The following is a 20,412-nucleotide window of genomic DNA, read 5'->3' on the forward strand; positions in this document are numbered from 1 at the left end:
TTTCAGGGAAGTTAGTCATAACCAAGTCCAGAAGAGAAGATGTTCCGTTGACTGAGATCCGGGTCGGGAAATTGACAGATTGTATCAGTCCCAGTGAGTCGCAGAAGTCCTTTGCTGAGGAGCCATGGCTGGTGAGAGAGGTACCCACACCCAGCCAACTGGCATGATGACAGTTGAAATCACCACATATGAGGAAGAGAGAGTTGGGATGAGTAGATAGAAGTTGGTCCATATCATCAGACAGCGAGATGTAGATGGAGTCATCACTGTTTGGTGGACGGTACAACACACATATGAACAAGAGGTGGGAGCGAAGGGGAAGCCGTAGCCAGAGGTATTCCTGGGGGTGAGGTGGAGAGAGTGCAGTGCAGGGCGAGTGAGGAAGAGAGTTTTTGATAAAGATAGCAACCCCGCCTCCAGGACGAGGCTCAGGTCTATCATACCGGAGGAGGGAGTAGCCCGGGAGAGATACTATGGAATCAGAGACATCATAAAGGAGGAAAGTTTCTGTTAAGCAGATCACGTCTGGTTTGACAGAAGCAACCTGTATGGAGAGATCAGTTAAGTTTGAACGAAGGCCCCGGATGTTTGAGGTCCATACCGTTAATGAAGAGGAAGGGGGAGCATCAGATACAGAACAGGGGGGAGGAGGGGTAGGGTAAGATGTGGAAGAGGTGGAAGAGGTAGGGAGAGCTGTTGAAGGTGTGTCAGAGATTTCAGAATAGCTCGGAGAAAGGGAAGGAGAAAGAAAGTTCTTTGCTTTATATTACCAATGTCTCGTCCCCATTACAGTAACCCTTTATTCAATGACAAACGCAAAATTAGGTGAGTTCAGAGTTACCTTTCTAGGTGGGTCCAATGCATCACATCCAGGTACAGGAGTTGGTGTCATTGGTTCCGTAGTGGCGGATGAAGGGGTTGACACCGTTGTTGTCATAGGTGTGGTTGGTGCTTCCACCGTGGTGCTCGCACAGGGAACGAAGTATCGGACAATGGTACAGTTGGGTAGACAGTAGGCAATGAAACACATGCCATCCCCCATTGTGCCATTGTAAACAATGTGTCCTAAAAACAAAAACCCAACCGTTGTTACTTTAAACAAAGATTTGCTTAAAGAGCAGTTTTCATTTGGTGGAAATGATATTCTCAAGGAGATGGATGGGCTTGGAGTGGTTTCACCAAAGGAGATTAGGCTCACAAAGTCCAAAAATTGAGCCACACAGTGGCCCTTGTTGGAACCATAAGTATACGAATGTGTGTTGCTCAGGTATTAAATGTTTTTTGGGAGAATCATAATCTGAATCATATATCGGAGCTCGGAATAGCACGACATGGTGGATTCCAAGTCTCCAACATGAACAATTCCAATATCCGCAATGTTTATGACTCAAAGCTTCCGAACCCTCTTACAGGTTGCTGGGTTTCTTTCATTCTGCCTCTTTCTCGCCCCTTCCTCCCCCATTCCCCCGATTTGTGCTCTACGTGAGCCTCGATCAATCCAACCCGTGATCGACCACTGTGAGCACGAAGGAATAAATACACCACCATAATTATGGTCCAACTATGCAACAAATATGCTAGAGGAGCAAACAGTCGTTGCACTCACTGCACCACGTGTCAATTTTCTTATGACAACAAAGATTTGTGCATGAAATGTATTGAAATTGTTGTTGCAAGTGTTATGCACCAGTTACCTGGTGAAACCGGAGGAAGATCTGACACAGTACAGAAGCAGGAAGATGTTGTGGGGATTTCTACCATGGTTGTTGATTCAACAGGTGGTGAAGTCACAGACAAGGTCGATGTTTGTTGAATTGTGGTTGGCAGTTGTGTTGTAATTTTGGGGGTGGTGGTGGTGGTAGGTGTACTGGTCAACAGTGTTGTGGTTGGAGATTCCATCGTTGATGGTGCAACTGAAGATCTCGTTGCTTGTGGTGTTGTTGTTGGTGATGTTGAAATGAAAGGTTTGGTTGTTGTTGGAAGAACTGGTATGGAAGTGAATGAAGTTGTGGTTGGCAGTTGTGTTGTTGTCGTTTTAATCTTGCTGGTGGTAGCATTGGGTGTCGAAGGAAATGGTGTTGTCGTTGGTTTGAATATTGGTGTTGTGCTGAGTGAAGGTGTTGTTATCGGTTGCACTGACGTTGTTGTTGTAATTTTGGGGGTGGTGGTGGTAGGTGAACTTGGCAACAGGGTTGTGGTTGTAGGTCCCATAGTTGATGGTGTAACTACAGATCTGGTTGTTTGTTGTGTTGTTGTTGGTGTCATGGTTGGTGATGTTGAAATGACATGTTTGGTTGTTGTAGGAACTGGTATGGAAGTGAATGAAGTTGTGCTTGGCAGTGGTGTTGTTGTCGTTTTAATCTTGGTGGTGGTAGCATTGGGTGTAGAATGAAATGGTGTTGTTGTTGGTTTGAATATTGGTGTTGTGCTGAGTGAAGGTGTTGTTGTAGGTTGCATTGACGTTGTTGTTGTAATTTTGGGGGTGGTGGTGGTGGTAGGTGAACTTGGCAACAGGGTTGTGGTTGTAGATCCCGTAGTTGATGGTGTAACTGCAGATCTGGTTGTTTGTTGTGTTGTTGTTGGTGTCATGGTTGTTGATGTCGAAATGACATGTGTGGTGGTTGTTGTAGGAACAGGTGTGGAAGTGAATGACGTTGTGCTTGGCAGTGGTGTTGTTATCGTTGTAATTTTGGGGGTGGTGGTGGTGGTAGGTGAACTTGGCAACCGGGATGTGGTTGTAGGTCCCGTAGTTGATGGTGCAACTGAAGATCTGGTTGTTTGTTGTGTTGTTGTTGGTGTCATGGTTGTTGATGTCGAAATGACATGTGTGGTGGTTGTTGTAGGAACTGGAATGGAAGTGAATGAAGTTGTGCTTGGCAGTGGTGTTGTTGTCGTTGTAATTTTTGGGGTGGTGGTGGTAGGTGTACTGGTCAACAGTGTTGTGGTTGTTGGACCCACAGTTGATGGTGTAACTGCAGATCTGGTTGTTTGTTGTGTTGTTGTTGGTGTCATGGTTGTTGATGTCGAAATGACATGTGTGGTGGTTGTTGTAGGAACTGGAATGGAAGTGAATGAAGTTGTGCTTGGCAGTGGTGTTGTTGTCGTCGTTTTAATCTTGGTGGTGGTAGCATTGGGTGTCAAAGGAAATGGTGTTGTTGTTGGTTTGAATATTGGTGTTGTGCTGAATGAAGGGGTTGTTGTAGGTTGCATTGTTGTTGTTGTTGTTGTTGTAATTTTGGGAGTGGTGGTGGTCGGTGAACTTGGCAACAGGGTTGTGGTTGTAGGTCCCATAGTTGATGGTGTAACTACAGATCTGGTTGTTTGTTGTGTTGGTGTTGGTGTCATGGTTGTTGATGTCGAAATGACATGTGTGGTGGTTGTTGTGGGAAATGGTATGGAAGTGAATGCAGTTGTGCTTGGCAGTGGTGTTGTTGTCGTTGTAACTTTGGGGGTGGTGGTGGTAGGTGTACTGGTCAACAGTGTTGTGGTTGTTGGCCCCGCAGTTGATGGTGTAAATGCAGTTCTGGTTGTTTGTTGTGTTGTTGTTGGAGTCATGGTTGTTGATGTCGAAATGACATGTGTGGTCGTTGTTGCAGGAACTGGTATGGAAGTGAATGAAGTTGTGCTTGGCAGTGGTGTTTTTGTCGTTGTAACTTTGGGGGTGGTGGTGGTGGTCGGAGAACTTGTCAACAGGGTTGTGGTTGTAGATCCCATAGTTGATGGTGTAACTGCCGATCTGGTTGTTTGTTGTGTTGTTGTTGGTGTCATGGTTGTTGATGTCGAACTGACATGTTTGGTTGTTGTAGGAACTGGTATGGAAGTGAATGAAGTTGTGCTTGGAAATGGTGTTGTTGTTGGTTTGAATATTGGTGTTGTGCTGAATGAAGGGGTTGTTGTAGGTTGCATTGTTGTTGTTGTTGTTGTAATTTTGGGAGTGGTGGTGGCAGGTGAACTTGGCAACAGGGTTGTGGTTGTAGGTCCCATAGTTGATGGTGTAACTACAGATCTGGTTGTTTGTTGTGTTGTTGTTGGTGTCATGGTTGTTGATGTCGAAATGACATGTGTGGTGGTTGTTGTAGAAAATGGTATGGAAGTGAATGCAGTTGTGCTTGGCAGTGGTGTTGTTGTTGTAATTTTGGGGGTGGTGGTGGTGGTAGGTGTACTGGTCAACAGAGTTGTGGTTGTAGGTCCCATCGTTGATGGTGTAATTGCAGATCTGGTTGTTTGGTGTGTTGTTGTTGGTGTCATGATTGGTGATGTCGAAATGACATGTGTGGTGGTTGTTGTGGGAAATGGTATGGAAGTGAATGCAGTTGTGCTTGGCAGTGGTGTTGTTGTCGTTGTAACTTTGGGGGTGGTGGTGGAAAGTGTACTTGTCAACAATGTTGTGGTTGTCGGTCCCACAGTTGATGGTGCAACTGAAGATCTGGTTGTTTGTTGTGTCAATGTTGGTTTCACAGTTGTTGATGTTGAAATGACATGTTCGGTGGTTGTTGTGGGAAGTGGTGTGGAAGTGAATGAAGGTGTTGTTCGCAGTGGTGTTGTCGTTGTAATTTTGGGGGTGGTGGTGGTGGTAGGTGTACTGGTCAAAAGAGTTGTGGTTGTAGGTCCCATAGTTGATGGTGTAATTGCAGATCTGGTTGTTTGTTGTGTTGTTGTTGGTGTCATGATTGGTGATGTCGAAATGACATGTGTGGTGGTTGTTGTGGGAAATGGTATGGAAGTGAATGACGTTGTGCTTGGCAGTGGTGTTGTTATTGTTGTCATCTTGGTGGTGGTAGCATTGGGTGAAGCTGGAAATGGTGTTGTTGGTTTGTATATTGGTGTTGTTGTGGTGTTCTTGTAAGGTGTTGTTGTAGGCAGTATTGTTGTTGTAATTTTGGGGGTGGTGGTGGTAGGTGTACTCGTCAACAGTGTTGTGGTTGTAGATCCCACAGTTGAGGGTGCAACTGAAGATCTGGTTGTTTGTTGTGTTGTTGTTGCTGTCATGATTGGTGATGTTGAAATGACATGTGTGGTGGTTGTTGTCGGAACTGGTATGGAAGTGAATGCAGTTGTGCTTCGCAGTGGTGTTGTCGTTGTAATTTTGGGGGTGGTGGTGGTGGTAGGTGAACTTGGCAACAGGGTTGTGGTTGTAGGTCCCATAGTTGATGGTGTAACTACAGATCTGGTTGTTTGTTGTGTTGTTGTTGGTGTCATGGTTGTTGATGTCGAAATGACATGTGTGGTGGTTGTTGTAGAAAATGGTATGGAAGTGAATGCAGTTGTGCTTCGCAGTGGTGTTGTCGTTGTAATTTTGGGGGTGGTGGTGGTGGTAGGTGTACTGGTCAACAGAGTTGTGGTTGTAGGTCCCATAGTTGATGGTGTAATTGCAGATCTGGTTGTTTGGTGTGTTGTTGTTGGTGTCATAATTGGTGATGTCGAAATGACATGTGTGGTGGTTGTTGTGGGAAATGGTATGGAAGTGAATGCAGTTGTGCTAGGCAGTGGTGTTGTTGTCGTTGTAACTTTGGGGGTGGTGGTGGAAAGTGTACTTGTCAACAATGTTGTGGTTGTCGGTCCCACAGTTGATGGTGCAACTGAAGATCTGGTTGTTTGTTGTGTCAATGTTGGTTTCACCGTTGTTGATGTTGAAATGACATGTGTGGTGGTTGTTGTCGGAACTGGTATGGAAGTGAATGACGTTGTGCTTGGCAGTGGTGTTGTTATTGTTGTCATCTTGGTGGTGGTAGCATTGGGTGAAGCTGGAAATGGTGTTGTTGGTTTGTATATTGGTGTTGTTGTGGTGTTCTTGTAAGGTGTTGTTGTAGGCAGTATTGTTGTTGTAATTTTGGGGGTGGTGGTGGTAGGTGTACTCGTCAACAGTGTTGTGGTTGTAGATCCCACAGTTGAGGGTGCAACTGAAGATCTGGTTGTTTGTTGTGTTGTTGTTGGTGTCATGATTGGTGATGTTGAAATGACATGTGTGGTGGTTGTTGTCGGAACTGTTATGGAAGTGAATGACGTTGTGCTTGGCAGTGGTGTTGTTGTTGTAATTTTGGGGGTGGTGGTGGTAGGTGAACTTGGCAACCGGGTTGTGGTTGTAGATCCCACAGTTGAGGGTGCAACTGAAGATCTGGTTGTTTGTTGTGTTGTTGTTGGTGTCATGATTGGTGACGTTGAAATGACATGTGTGGTGGTTGTTGTCGGAACTGGTATGGAAGTGAATGACGTTGTGCTTGGCAGTGGTGTTGTTGTTGTAATTTTGGGGGTGGTGGTGGTAGGTGTACTCGTCAACAGTGTTGTGGTTGTTGATTCAACTGTCGTTGAAGTGAATGTTGTGGGGCTTGTTGTTGGGCATCCGTCACAGCACAGAACCTTGATATTGTAGTCGTAACAGAACGGTGTGGGTGTGCACACCAATCCAGTTTTTACATCACAAACGACATTCTGATTAAGATCATCAATGGGCGTGTTTGGAAATTCTATGGCTTCACATTGGATGCCGGATGGGTCTCGACAAATGTCGATTCCGCTTTCCCTAATCTTTGCATAAGTCTCATTGTCTGGATTGACCATGTCTGGGTAGGTGACCGAGATCCAATCAGACCAGGTGCAGTTTTGACTGCAGGTTGTTGGAGAGATGGCCGGGCTCGTGGTGGTTTGTGGGGTTGTTGATGGTCTCATTGGTGTGCTTGTTATATTCGTGATCAGTGTCGTTGTTCTTGTTTCTCTGGATGTTGAAGTGAATGCAGTTGTGCTTGGCAGTGGTGTTGCTGTCGTTGTAACTTTGGGGGTGGTGGTGGAAAGTGTACTTGTCAACAGGGTTGTGGTTGTCGGTTCCACAGTTGATGGTGCAACTGAAGATCTGGTTGTTTGTTTTGTTGTTGTTGGTGTCATGGTTGTTGATGTCGAAATGACATGTTTGGTTGTTGTCGGAACTGGTATGGAAGTGAATGAACTTGTGCTTCGCAGTGGTGTTGTCGTTGTAATTTTGGGGGTGGTGGAAGGTGTACTGGTCAACAGTGTTGTGGTTGTTGGACCCACAGTTGATGGTGTAACTGCAGATCTGGTTGTTTGTTGTGTTGTTGTTGGTGTCATGGATGGTGATGTTGAAATGACATGTGTGGTGGTTGTTGTCGGAACTGGTATGGAAGTGAATGACGTTGTGCTTGGCAGTGGTGTTGTTGTCGTTGTAATTTTGGGGGTGGTGGTGGTAGGTGAACTTGGCAACTGGGTTGTGGTTGTCGATCCCACAGTTGATGGTGCAACTGAAGATCTGGTTGTTTGTTGTGTTGTTGTTGGTGTCATGGTTGTTGATGTCGAAATGACATTTGTGGTGGTTGTTGTAGGAACTGGAATGGAAGTGAATGAAGTTGTGGTTGGCAGTGGTGTTGTTGTCGTTTTAATCTTCGTGGTGGTAGCATTGGGTGTCGAAGGCAATGGTGTTGTTGTTGGTTTGAATGTTGGTGTTGTGCTGAGTGAAGGTGTTGTCGGTTGCATTGTCATTGTTGTTGTAATTTTGGGGGTGGTGGTGGTGGTAGGTGAACTTGGCAACAGGGTTGTCGTTGTAGGTCCCATAGTTGATGGTGTAACTACAGATATGGTTGTTTGTTGTGTTGTTGTTGGTGTGATGGTTGTTGATGTCGAAATGACATGTGTGGTGGTTGTTGTCGAAAATGGTATGGCAGTGAATGCAGTTGTGCTTCGCAGTGGTGTTGTCGTTGTAATTTTGGGGGTGGTGGTGGTGGTAGGTACACTGGTCAACAGAGTTGTGGTTGTAGGTCCCGTAGTTGATGGTGTAATTGCAGATCTGGTTGTTTGTTGTGTTGTTGTTGGTGTCATGGTTGGTGATGTTGAAATGACATGTTTGGAGGTTGTCGGAACTGGTGTGGAAGTGAATGAAGTTTTGGTTGGCAGTGGTGTTGTTGTCGTAATTTTGGGGGTGGTGGTGGTGGTAGGTGAACTTGGCAACAGGGTTGTGGTTGTGGGTCCCGTAGTTGATGGTGTAACTACAGATCTGGTTGTTTGTTGTGTTGTTGTTGGTGTCATGGTTGGTGATGTCGAAATGACATGTGTGGTGGTTGTTGTCGGAACTGGTATGGAAGTGAATGACGTTGTGCTTGGCAGTGGTGTTGTTGTCGTTGTAATTTTGGGGGTGGTGGTGGTAGGTGAACTTGGCAACTGGGTTGTGGTTGTCGATCCTACAGTTGATGGTGCAACTGAAGATCTGGTTGTTTGTTGTGTTGTTGTTGGTGTCATGGTTGTTGATGTCGAAATGACATGTGTGGTGGTTGTTGTAGGAACTGGAATGGAAGTGAATGAAGTTGTGGTTGGCAGTGGTGTTGTTGTCGTTTTAATCTTGGTGGTGGTAGCATTGGGTGTCGAAGGAAATGGTGTTGTTGTTGGTTTGAATGTTGGTGTTGTGCTGAGTGAAGGTGTTGTAGGTTGCATTGTCATTGTTGTTGTAATTTTGGGGGTGGTGGTGGTGGTAGGTGAACTTGGCAACAGGGTTGTGGTTGTAGGTCCCATAGTTGATGGTGTAACTACAGATATGGTTGTTTGTTGTGTTGTTGGTGTGATGGTTGTTGATGTCGAAATGACATGTGTGGTGGTTGTTGTCGAAAATGGTATGGCAGTGAATGCAGTTGTGCTTCGCAGTGGTGTTGTTGTCGTAATTTTGGGGGTGGTGGTGGTGGTAGGTACACTTGGCAACAGGGTTGTGGTTGTGGGTCCCGTAGTTGATGGTGTAATTGCAGATCTGGTTGTTTGTTGTGTTGTTGTTGGTGTCATGGTTGGTGATGTTGAAATGACATGTTTGGTGGTTGTCGGAACTGGTGTGGAAGTGAATGAAGTTTTGGTTGGCAGTGGTGTTGTTGTCGTAATTTTGGGGGTGGTGGTGGTGGTAGGTGAACTTGGCAACAGGGTTGTGGTTGTGGGTCCCGTAGTTGATGGTGTAACTACAGATCTGGTTGTTTGTTGTGTTGTTGTTGGTGTCATGGTTGTTGATGTCGAAATGACATGTGTGGTGGTTGTTGTAGGAAATGGTATGGCAGTGAATGCAGTTGTGCTTCGCAGTGGTGTTGTCGTTGTAATTTTGGGGGTGGTGGTGGTGGTAGGTACACTTGGCAACAGGGTTGTGGTTGTGGGTCCCGTAGTTGATGGTGTAATTGCAGATCTGGTTGTTTGTTGTGTTGTTGTTGGTGTCATGGTTGGTGATGTTGAAATGACATGTTTGGTGGTTGTCGGAACTGGTGTGGAATGGAATGAAGTTTTGGTTGGCAGTGGTGTTGTTGTCGTAATTTTGGGGGTGGTGGTGGTGGTAGGTGAACTTGGCAACAGGGTTGTGGTTGTGGGTCCCGTAGTTGATGGTGTAACTACAGATCTGGTTGTTTGTTGTGTTGTTGTTGGTGTCATGGTTGTTGATGTCGAAATGACATGTGTGGTGGTTGTTGTAGGAAATGGTATGGCAGTGAATGCAGTTGTGCTTCGCAGTGGTGTTGTCGTTGTAATTTTGGGGGTGGTGGTGGTGGTAGGTACACTGGTCAACAGAGTTGTGGTTGTAGGTCCCGTAGTTGATGGTGTAATTGCAGATCTGGTTGTTTGTTGTGTTGTTGTTGGTGTCATGATTGTTGATGTCGAAACGACATGTTTGGTTGTTGTAGGAACTGGTGTGGAAGTGAATGAAGTTGTGCTTGGCAGTGGTGTTGTCGTTTTAATCTTGGTGGTGGTAGCATTTGGTGTAGAATGAAATGGTGTTGTTGTTGGTTTGAATGTTGGTGTTGTGCTGAGTAAAGGTGTTGTTGTGGGTTGCATTGTTGTTGTTGTTGTAATTTTGGGGGTGGTGGTGGTGGTAGGTGAACTTGGCAACAGGGTTGTGGTTGTGGGTCCCGTAGTTGATGGTGTAACTACAGATCTGGTTGTTTGTTGTGTTGTTGTTGGTGTCATGGTTGGTGATGTTGAAATGACATGTTTGGTGGTTGTCGGAACTGGTGTGGAAGTGAATGAAGTTGTGGTTGGCAGTGGTGTTGTTGTCGTAATTTTGTGGGTGGTGGTGGTGGTAGGTGAACTTGGCAACAGGGTTGTGGTTGTGGGTCCCGTAGTTGATGGTGTAACTACAGATCTGGTTGTTTGTTGTGTTGTTGTTGGTGTCATGGTTGTTGATGTCGAAATGACATGTGTGGTGGTTGTTGTAGGAAATGGTATGGCAGTGAATGCAGTTGTGCTTCGCAGTGGTGTTGTCGTTGTAATTTTGGGGGTGGTGGTGGTGGTAGGTACACTTGGCAACAGGGTTGTGGTTGTGGGTCCCGTAGTTGATGGTGTAATTGCAGATCTGGTTGTTTGTTGTGTTGTTGTTGGTGTCATGGTTGGTGATGTTGAAATGACATGTTTGGTGGTTGTCGGAACTGGTGTGGAAGTGAATGAAGTTTTGGTTGGCAGTGGTGTTGTTGTCGTAATTTTGGGGGTGGTGGTGGTGGTAGGTGAACTTGGCAACAGGGTTGTGGTTGTGGGTCCCGTAGTTGATGGTGTAACTACAGATCTGGTTGTTTGTTGTGTTGTTGTTGGTGTCATGGTTGTTGATGTCGAAATGACATGTGTGGTGGTTGTTGTAGGAAATGGTATGGCAGTGAATGCAGTTGTGCTTCGCAGTGGTGTTGTCGTTGTAATTTTGGGGGTGGTGGTGGTGGTAGGTACACTGGTCAACAGAGTTGTGGTTGTAGGTCCCGTAGTTGATGGTGTAATTGCAGATCTGGTTGTTTGTTGTGTTGTTGTTGGTGTCATGATTGTTGATGTCGAAACGACATGTTTGGTTGTTGTAGGAACTGGTGTGGAAGTGAATGAAGTTGTGCTTGGCAGTGGTGTTGTCGTTTTAATCTTGGTGGTGGTAGCATTTGGTGTAGAATGAAATGGTGTTGTTGTTGGTTTGAATGTTGGTGTTGTGCTGAGTAAAGGTGTTGTTGTGGGTTGCATTGTTGTTGTTGTTGTAATTTTGGGGGTGGTGGTGGTGGTAGGTGAACTTGGCAACAGGGTTGTGGTTGTGGGTCCCGTAGTTGATGGTGTAACTACAGATCTGGTTGTTTGTTGTGTTGTTGTTGGTGTCATGGTTGGTGATGTTGAAATGACATGTTTGGTGGTTGTCGGAACTGGTGTGGAAGTGAATGAAGTTGTGGTTGGCAGTGGTGTTGTTGTCGTAATTTTGGGGGTGGTGGTGGTGGTAGGTGAACTTGGCAACAGGGTTGTGGTAGTGGGTCCCGTAGTTGATGGTGTAACTACAGATCTGGTTGTTTGTTGTGTTGTTGTTGGTGTCATGGTTGTTGATGTCGAAATGACATGTGTGGTGATTGTTGTAGGAAATGGTATGGAAGTGAATGAAGTTGTGCTTCGCAGTGGTGTTGTCGTTGTAATTTTGGGGGTGGTGGTAGGTGTACTGGTCAACAGGGTTGTGGTTGTAGGTCCCATAGTTGATGGTGTAACTGCAGATCTGGTTGTTTGTTGTGTTGTTGTTGGTGTCATGATTGGTGATGTTGAAATGACATGTGTGGTGGTTGTTGTCGGAACTGGTATGGAAGTGAATGACGTTGTGCTTGGCAGTGGTGTTGTTGTTGTAATTTTGGGGGTGGTGGTGGTAGGTGAACTTGGCAACCGGGTTGTGGTTGTAGATCCCACAGTTGAGGGTGCAACTGAAGATCTGGTTGTTTGTTGTGTTGTTGTTGGTGTCATGATTGGTGACGTTGAAATGACATGTGTGGTGGTTGTTGTCGGAACTGGTATGGAAGTGAATGACGTTGTGCTTGGCAGTGGTGTTGTTGTTGTAATTTTGGGGGTGGTGGTGGTAGGTGAACTTGGCAACCGGGTTGTGGTTGTAGATCCCACAGTTGAGGGTGCAACTGAAGATCTGGTTGTTTGTTGTGTTGTTGTTAGTGTCATGATTGGTGACGTTGAAATGACATGTGTGGTGGTTGTTGTCGGAACTGGTATGGAAGTGAATGACGTTGTGCTTGGCAGTGGTGTTGTTGTTGTAATTTTGGGGGTGGTGGTGGTAGGTGTACTCGTCAACAGTGTTGTGGTTGTTGATTCAACTGTCGTTGAAGTGAATGTTGTGGGGCTTGTTGTTGGGCATCCGTCACAGCACAGAACCTTGATATTGTAGTCGTAACAGAACGGTGTGGGTGTGCACACCAATCCAGTTTTTACATCACAAACGACATTCTGATTAAGATCATCAATGGGCGTGTTTGGAAATTCTATGGCTTCACATTGGATGCCGGATGGGTCTCGACAAATGTCGATTCCGCTTTCCCTAATCTTTGCATAAGTCTCATTGTCTGGATTGACCATGTCTGGGTAGGTGACCGAGATCCAATCAGACCAGGTGCAGTTTTGACTGCAGGTTGTTGGAGAGATGGCCGGGCTAGTGGTGGTTTGTGGGGTTGTTGATGGTCTCATTGGTGTGCTTGTTATATTCGTGATCAGTGTCGTTGTTCTTGTTTCTACGGATGTTGAAGTGGAAGCGAATGAGAAATTGGTTGAAGGTTGTGTTGTAGTCGTTGTTTTCACTGTGCTCGTGGTCATTGTTTCTGTTGGTGTACTGAACCGAGTCGTTGGAGTTGCTGTTGGACTTGCAACTGCAAACAGAAAGGTTGAAGTATTAGTGAATGTTGAATATCCACACATTGAGCAAACTTCTTTTCTTCCTTTTTATATGCTGTCTATATATATATACACACACAGGCGTGGCTAAAAATATTGGCACCCTTACACTTTTTTCAAACAATGCACCATTTCTTCCAGAAAATAATTGAAATTAAAAAGTCTTTTCATATGCACAAATGTATTTCTTTGGTTTGCAGTGGAACAAAACAAAAAAGCTGAAAAAATGACAAAATCTTAGCTTATTCCACACAGAAATCCTAAAATGGCCCAGACAATATTATTGGCACCTTTTAGAAGTTATTAGAAATAATTAGATTTCAAGCAGGTGATTCTCCTTTACTTTGGCATTGAACTCAACTGTGGTGAGTTGCAGGTGCATGCGATATTAAATTCACTCATTCAACCAGTTTGAATGGAGAAAAGGAGTCATTCTGCTGTTTTGTGTCACTGTTTGTACCACAAAGAGCATGTAGAAAAGAAAGAAAACCAGAGAATTGTCTGGGAGGGCAGACATAAGATTGTAGCCAAGCATGGACAATCTCAAGGCAACAAGTCCATCTGCAGAAACCTTGATGTTCCTGTGTCCACCGTACGCAATGTTATCAGGAAGTTTAAGGCCCATGGCACTGTAGCCAACCTCCCTGGACGTGGCCGCAAGAGAGAACTTGATTGAAGATTGCAGCGAAGGATTGTTCGAATAGTGGAGAAAGTTCCTCGATCAACTGCCAAACAGATTCAAACTGACCTTCAGACACAAGGTATGACAGTTTCAACTCGCACCATCTGTCGCCAACTCAATGAAAGGGGGTTCTATGGTAGGAGACCCAGGAGGACCCCACTGCTGAGAGAGAGACATAAGAAAGCCTGTCTGGACTTTTCCAAAACACACCTGTACAAGCGGAAATCCTTCTGGGAGAATGTCCTGTGGACAGATGAGACCAAATTAGAGCTTTTTGGTGAAGCACATCATCTCTATGTTTACAGAAAACAAAATGAAGCCTTCAAAGAAAAGAACACCTTCCCTACAGTCAAACATGGAGGAGGTTCCGTGATGTTTTGGGGTTGCTGTGCTGCCTCTAGCACTGGGGGCCTTGAATGTGTGCATGGCATCATGAAATCAGGAGGTTACCAAGGCATTTTGGAGCGCAATGTTCAACCCAGTGTCAGAAAGCTGGGTCTCCGTCGAAGGTCATAGGTCTTGCAGCAGGACAATGACCCCAAACACTTCAAAAAGCATCCAGGAATGGTTCAAGACAAAATGCTGGACTGTTCTGAAGTGGCCAGCAATGAGTCCAGATCTAAATCCCATTGAACACCTGTGAGGAGATCTGAAAACAGCAGTTGGGAGAAGGCATCCTTCAAATCTGGGAGAACTGGAGCAGTTTACACAAGAAGAGTGGGCCAAAGTGCCAGTAAAGAGGTGTAGGAAGCTCATTCATGGCTATTAGTCAGGTTCACTATGTTTTTTCGTTCAAAATTTTTTGGACATTAGCAAAACTATACATTTTTGGATTATTCAGAGCATGAGGAATCCAAAAATTAATGTTGGCATTTGCGTAGACACCTTTGCGAAAATGACACTCAGGACAGTGATGAAGATAGTTCACTTCACTACGTACACATACATTCACTACATAAACAAATATAATTTCGTTCAAAATTTTGGGAGATTAGCAAACCTGTACATTTTTGGAATCATCAGAGCAGGGAGAATCCGAAAATCAATGTTGGCATTTGCACAGACACCTGCATGGCCGCCATTTTGGATTTTCAAAATGGCCACCATAAAATACATATTTTGCGCTATCTCGGCTTCTAGTCAACCTAGAAACTTAATTAAATATGCTAATACTATGTTTTCTGGGTCAAGGAATCCAATAAAGGCCTCAAAATAGTGCTCAGGATTATAGAAAAGCAACAAACAAAGCTAATTGAAAACCATTGTCTTTATATTTGTGATATAACTGTATTACATAATACATGAAGTCCTTTGAAGTCCAAATCCTTTGAAGTTATAGGTATGGGTTTATAAAGCAAGAAAGCAGCCTTGTTAGTATCAGATTGAACTATAAGTCCTATACACAGGATCTACTTGGTCTATACCGTTCAGGAATATGTTTTTACAGATCTTCATCACTGTCCTGAGTGTCATTTTTGCAAAGGTGTCTACGCAAAGGCCAACATTAATTTTTGGATTCCTCATGCTCTGAATAATGTATATCATGACACTGAATAATGTATCAGACATACATGATGAATCATGTATTAAGTCTAGGGTGTCAATAATTTTGTCAATGCCATCTATATAATAACAGCGTAAGGACTCGACTTTGTTATCCCTTTTACGCCGCACCCAGTGACCCGATGCCCACGGCACTAATGGATTTACGATCTATGAACCGCACTCTTTGTTTATCACGTACAGCCATACTCGAAAAATCTGAATTAGCCGACGTTGGGGCCCAAAAGCATCCGATTAACTGCCGATACGACGCCATCTTACGACGCCATCGTATTGGCGTCTGCTGGGCGAAGGCGAAGCAAGCCGTCCGCTGATTGGACAGTCGAAGGCGACAGCAAGCCGTCCACTAAGTGGACAATCCCAGAGTGGTGCTATGCCGATTCCTATTACGAATCCATTCATTTTTCAAAAGTATATCGTAGCGTTGTCATTTAAGTAGATTGCAATAAATACGTTGTTCATATACACACTCTTCATTCTCATCTTTCTTCCTAACTCTTACTCGGACAAGCAAATCCCCTATGCCATCCATAATGGTACACTCTATCCATACACCACATCCTCCCTTCCGTGGATGTTCCACGGGTTTCGGCTAGTTTCTATTTATTTTCTGATTTAAAAGGATATATCAAGGTCTGAATCAAAAACAAAGGTTCTGTAATATTAACAGTGAAATAAAGAATTGTGGAGATGAAATACTTTTGTCAATTTCAACTCATTTTTGAGACAATTGTGAGTTATTGGAAAAATGTGCAAGGGTGCCAATATTTTTGGCCACGACTGTATATATATATATGTAATGCAATTTTATGTATTTGCACATATTTTAATCTTCTATTAATGGGTAAGGCTCATCGTTGAACATATGGAATGGGGATGGCGGAGTGGGAGCGAAGCAGAATAAAAGAAGCAAAGAGAGAGAGAGACAGAGACAAAGAGACAAAGAGAGACAAAGAGAGATATAGAGATATAGAGATATAGAGATATAGAGATATAGAGATATAGAGATATATAGAGAGAGAGAGAGAGAGAGAGAGAGAGAGAGAGAGAGAGAGAGAGAGAGAGAGAGAGAGAGAGAGAGAGAGAGAGAGAGAGACAAAGAGAGCGACAAAGAGAGCGACAAAGAGAGAGAGGAGATAGAGATAGAGAGATATAGAGATATAGAGAGATAGAGAGATAGAGAGAGAGAGAGAGAGAGAGAGAGAGAGAGAGAGAGAGAGAGAGAGAGCTCGAATTAGGAAGAGTTCAGGATAATGGTGAAGGTGACTGAAGCATTAGACAGAATATTGGAGGAGTTTGTCCATGGCATAATGGTTGGAGCATTCACTCTGAGCATTGGAGGTTGGTGGTTCGAACACGACCCTCGCTGAGTCATACCAAAGATTTCAAAAATGTTTCCTGCTGCTGATCCTCACGATGTTCATCATTTGAAAAGAATAAAGACACACAACCATAGGTTGACAGCCATTCCACAGGCTTTATTAACCTACAATGGCATCCTCCTGCATAGAAGGGAACTTGTACTATTTTGTTGAAGGAAAGGAGGATGTAAGGATCGGGAATGATCTGTTCATAACACGTATAGAACAGTCCAACGCTGCACTCGAGATCATGCAACGGCATGCTTCGTATGCCAAGAATGCCAGTTCGGTCATGATAACGTACCAGAATATAATGAAACAGCAGAGATTGGTGAGAGGTATCGAGTGGAAGAAGGATCAAGAGTCCAAAAAAAAAAGATGAAGCATCAGTGGTGGTGTCGACTCAAATGACTTTGTAAAGGTGAAAGAGTCACAGAAAGCCTTGCTAACAGTGCCACGGGTGTCGGCCGTTACTTACACCATGAAACCAGAAAGTGAAAAGAAGAGTACCCCAGATTTCTGGAAGCACAGTACTTCTATATCAAAGGTGGTAAGACCTGGATACATGAAGCAGCCCAGCTTCCACATTCGGAAAAAGCTGGGTAGACACGGAAACAGGATGCGTGGCTCAGGTAGGTACAAGACAAAATCGAGTTGCTCAAATAACCAATGGACAGGACTAACTGAAGTCCAGTTGTTGTTGTATAGCTCCGTACAGTTCTCTCGAACAAGCTCGCGGCATGGAGACAGCCAATTGATCTCCCAGGAGTGACGCAGAGACCCCGCACATCTAGGCTGGTGTACCCCCTCCTTGACGAAGTTGGGGCCACGACAGAGTTAGAGAAGGAGAGAGAGGGAGAGAGAGGGAAAGAGAGGGCAAGAAAGCGCCAGTCCATGGGGACCGATCGGCACTCTAACTGTGACCGCGCTGCCCTGACAAATCCGGGCAGCAGGGAAGAACGGGGAAGATTTGGCCCACGACTTGGGTTGGGGGGTACAACCACCACAGAGAGGTGTCCCCGATAGTTGTCTAAAGTTCGTCCAGTTGGAGAGGGTGGTGTATAGAGGGGCCAGGATATCGAAGAGAGAGGAGACACAAAATTGGGAAAACTTTGTTTTTGGGGGGAAAGAAATATGGACGTTGGAGTAAAGAGACATGATGAAGTAAAGGAAAACTTTATTGTAAAGGAAGCTTGATATAAGTTTGTGCTGTCATTGTGGTAGCTGAGGGAGGAATTAGTCATACCGGTTGAGAACGACACTATCGTAGTTGGCTGGCTTGTGCCACATGCTTGAGACGTGTAGTTGATGGTTCCGTTGTTGCCACACACGGCTTTGTAGCACCAGCCAGATTCTTCGATTTCATAGATCACTTCTCCAACCTCATATTCCGTGCCATTGAAAATACAAGGACAATCTGGTGATGGAGAAAGAGAGTGTTAAAGTTGGGTGTATAACATTGTAGAAAGGCCTACAATAATAGCTGGTGCTGAATGAATGAATATGAATGATCGTTTTAAGGCCATTTTCCCCGCTAGAGCGGGGGTTAGCCTTGCGGGCCCCATGACAATCATGGTTCCCTGTTTGAGGCAATGTTTTTATGGCCGGATGCCCTTCCTGACGCCAACCCTTGGTCACGCTCTTACGATGCGCAGGGATACGGTGTACCTATTCTAAATCGGGGTACACACCGTGATCATTCATCCCAGCAAGCTGGTACTCAAATTTGCCGACCTCGGAAGGATGACAGGCTGAGTCAACCCCCCTGGCGTTAATTCAGCGATCGACCGGGATTCGAACCTAGGATCCTAGGATCCCAAGCCGGCACCCTGACCGCTAAGCCAACACCAGGCTATGGTAAATATATAGTTCGCTTTAATCGTACAGGTACACCACATGACAAGTCTGGAGTGTGAGAATGATCTCGATATTCCAAGCCCATCTCTGATAGTGAGGTTCCAGGAGTCACATGTGCCATGAGTGGACGAGCAGTATCATGGAGTAAATAAACGCCGTAGACAACCAACCAGGTCGTCATCTGCTCATCACACGTCACAATCTTCGACAAATTACCTTCAGCCCCTCTGGTAGCGTTGCAATAGCCACATGGGTTACCTTTTGATCAAACGTGAGGTCTTTTAGTGCCCACATTACACGAACCCCATGAGATTTCAAGTGCAAATGAATAATTATTTCCTCCAGCAAGTTGCCCGTGCCAGCACGGGATTCCAAGCGGGTTCGGGATGGAGAGGGCAAAAAATACAAATGGCGTCTTTTGTCATCGAGCCGGCAAGCTGGGAGCAACAATTCGCATTTATTGCCACATCTGATGCAACTTAAGTTCTCTAATGGCGGAGAGGTGCTCCATTTGAAACTGTTCGATATATGTAGCTTTTGATGCCTGGAGTCAAAAAATAAAAATTTGTATTGGTGTCAAAGCCAGTGACCAATTGTAAATTAATTATTAAAATATGCCCAGCACTGACATTCAATTAATCTGCAATTTTACATCTAGCAATCAGGAGATTCTCCGACGTTATCTGTTCGAAACATTTTTGCTTGAGTGACATAGCACTTGGTTGATTGTGAAAATACTGAAGATGGCTCCCCAATTCACAGCAATTTTGAGTTATCTGCACCATTTAGGCCTACATGAAATACATGCATCACCAAATAGTGCTGACAGTCTCTGTGAACATCAGTTAGCAGGATATTCTCTTTTGTAATTACACTTTGTAAATTTGAGATGTCTGTTTGTGTGTTTGTGGATATGTTTGACTTCTATGCATTCCTAAACTGCTGGACGGAATGAGTTGAAAATTGGTGGTTGTACCTGAAGTTTGTACTGGAAGGTTTAAGTGGGTAAAATAAAAAGTCATAGCTCCAGGGGTTTAGGTTCGGAACCCAATTTTCTCTATGTAGCCACCTGATGGAAGCCGGTATTAGAAGTCATAACTAGAAATTATCTGAAAATGCAAAGTCTGTCCGTGCCTGTTTGTATTCAGACATCTTCTACTTCTTCCGTATGCTCAAAATAACGAAAACCGTTTATAAAAAAATTTAAAATGAAAATTTACGATTTTATGCAGCCATCACCTTTGAGCTTTAGATCTAAAAAATAATCAGCTTCTAGCTTTTGATTGGTGAACCAATTCAGTGACCTGATATGCAAATTCTTTAAATTTCAGGTCAATCTGAGGTCAGATGAAAATTGACGATATGTGACGCTAACCTTTGACCTTTTGATCTCCAAAAAATTATAAGCTTGTAGCTTTTGATTGGTGAACCAATTAAGTGACACAATATGCAAATTCTTAAAATTTCAGGTCAATCAGATAAAAATTTACGATTATATGTGACACTGACCTTTGACTTTTTGACCAAATTATTACTTTGCATTCTCTGTATTATCATAGTAAATATTTGGTGAAAATTTGATGACAATAGCTCAAATCGTAAAAAGGTTATGGCACACACACACACACACACACACACACACACACACACACACACACACACACACACACACACACACACACACACACACACACACACCATTGCAAAACTCCGTCTCCTATGCAAATAAAATGAAAGGCATCATAAAAGTGAGGAAATTAAGACGTCCGTAAGGAGTGGTTCACTGTTAGTTAAGTTAGGTTTGTACATCTCTGTTGTACAGCAAAATGTGAATTTTGGCCGCCATCTTGGTTTTACCTTATCATTTCCTTTCATTATATACGAATACGAGATTTTATCATTTGAATAGAAAGTCTTACCTGGAATCGGTATGCATGAAATGGTGGCATATTCCGTGCAGACACTAAAAGAAAGTAAGATAAAGGAAATTACTGATTGTTTAACAAAAACTGTATCAGACAACATGATAACAATAAAAAGCAACTGGGTGAATAAACAAAAAAACAAGGGTCATGCTGCACCTATCAATAATTGTTACAAAATCCACCACCATTCGGATAGAAAAACCCCACAAACAAATCAAAATGTTTGTCCACATCACTGAGGGCTCACACAATCATTTTCTGATGCATTGCATGACCATGAATGCCCAATAGTGGACACTCAGAGCCCCTGCCTGACCAATTGCATGAGACTTTGTGAAAAATGCAGCTCATCTTTTTGTGGTTTTAGTCCCAAGGATTGTATCGAGATATATTT

The 20,412-nt window shown here is 44.1% G+C and overlaps 1 protein-coding gene across 1 annotated transcript in view; it reads right to left on the bottom strand.

The window, feature by feature from the left end:
- The window catches only part of LOC137433090 (uncharacterized), a 163,959-nt gene that overhangs the window by 58,948 nt on the left and 84,599 nt on the right, over window positions 1-20,412 (bottom strand). Inside the window, exons 31-34 of the mRNA XM_068125545.2 lie at window positions 20,013-20,056; window positions 17,483-17,653; window positions 1,695-12,605; window positions 842-1,065 (exon numbers count right to left, since the gene is read on the bottom strand). Of these exons, the coding sequence (XP_067981646.2) occupies window positions 842-1,065; window positions 1,695-12,605; window positions 17,483-17,653; window positions 20,013-20,056 (11,350 nt within the window). The remainder of the gene's footprint in view (window positions 1-841; window positions 1,066-1,694; window positions 12,606-17,482; window positions 17,654-20,012; window positions 20,057-20,412) is intronic.

The sequence above is a fragment of the Myxine glutinosa genome, chromosome 8, assembly GCF_964187855.1.
Source record: "Myxine glutinosa chromosome 8, kmMyxGlut1.1, whole genome shotgun sequence".
Lineage (NCBI taxonomy): Eukaryota > Metazoa > Chordata > Myxini > Myxiniformes > Myxinidae > Myxine > Myxine glutinosa.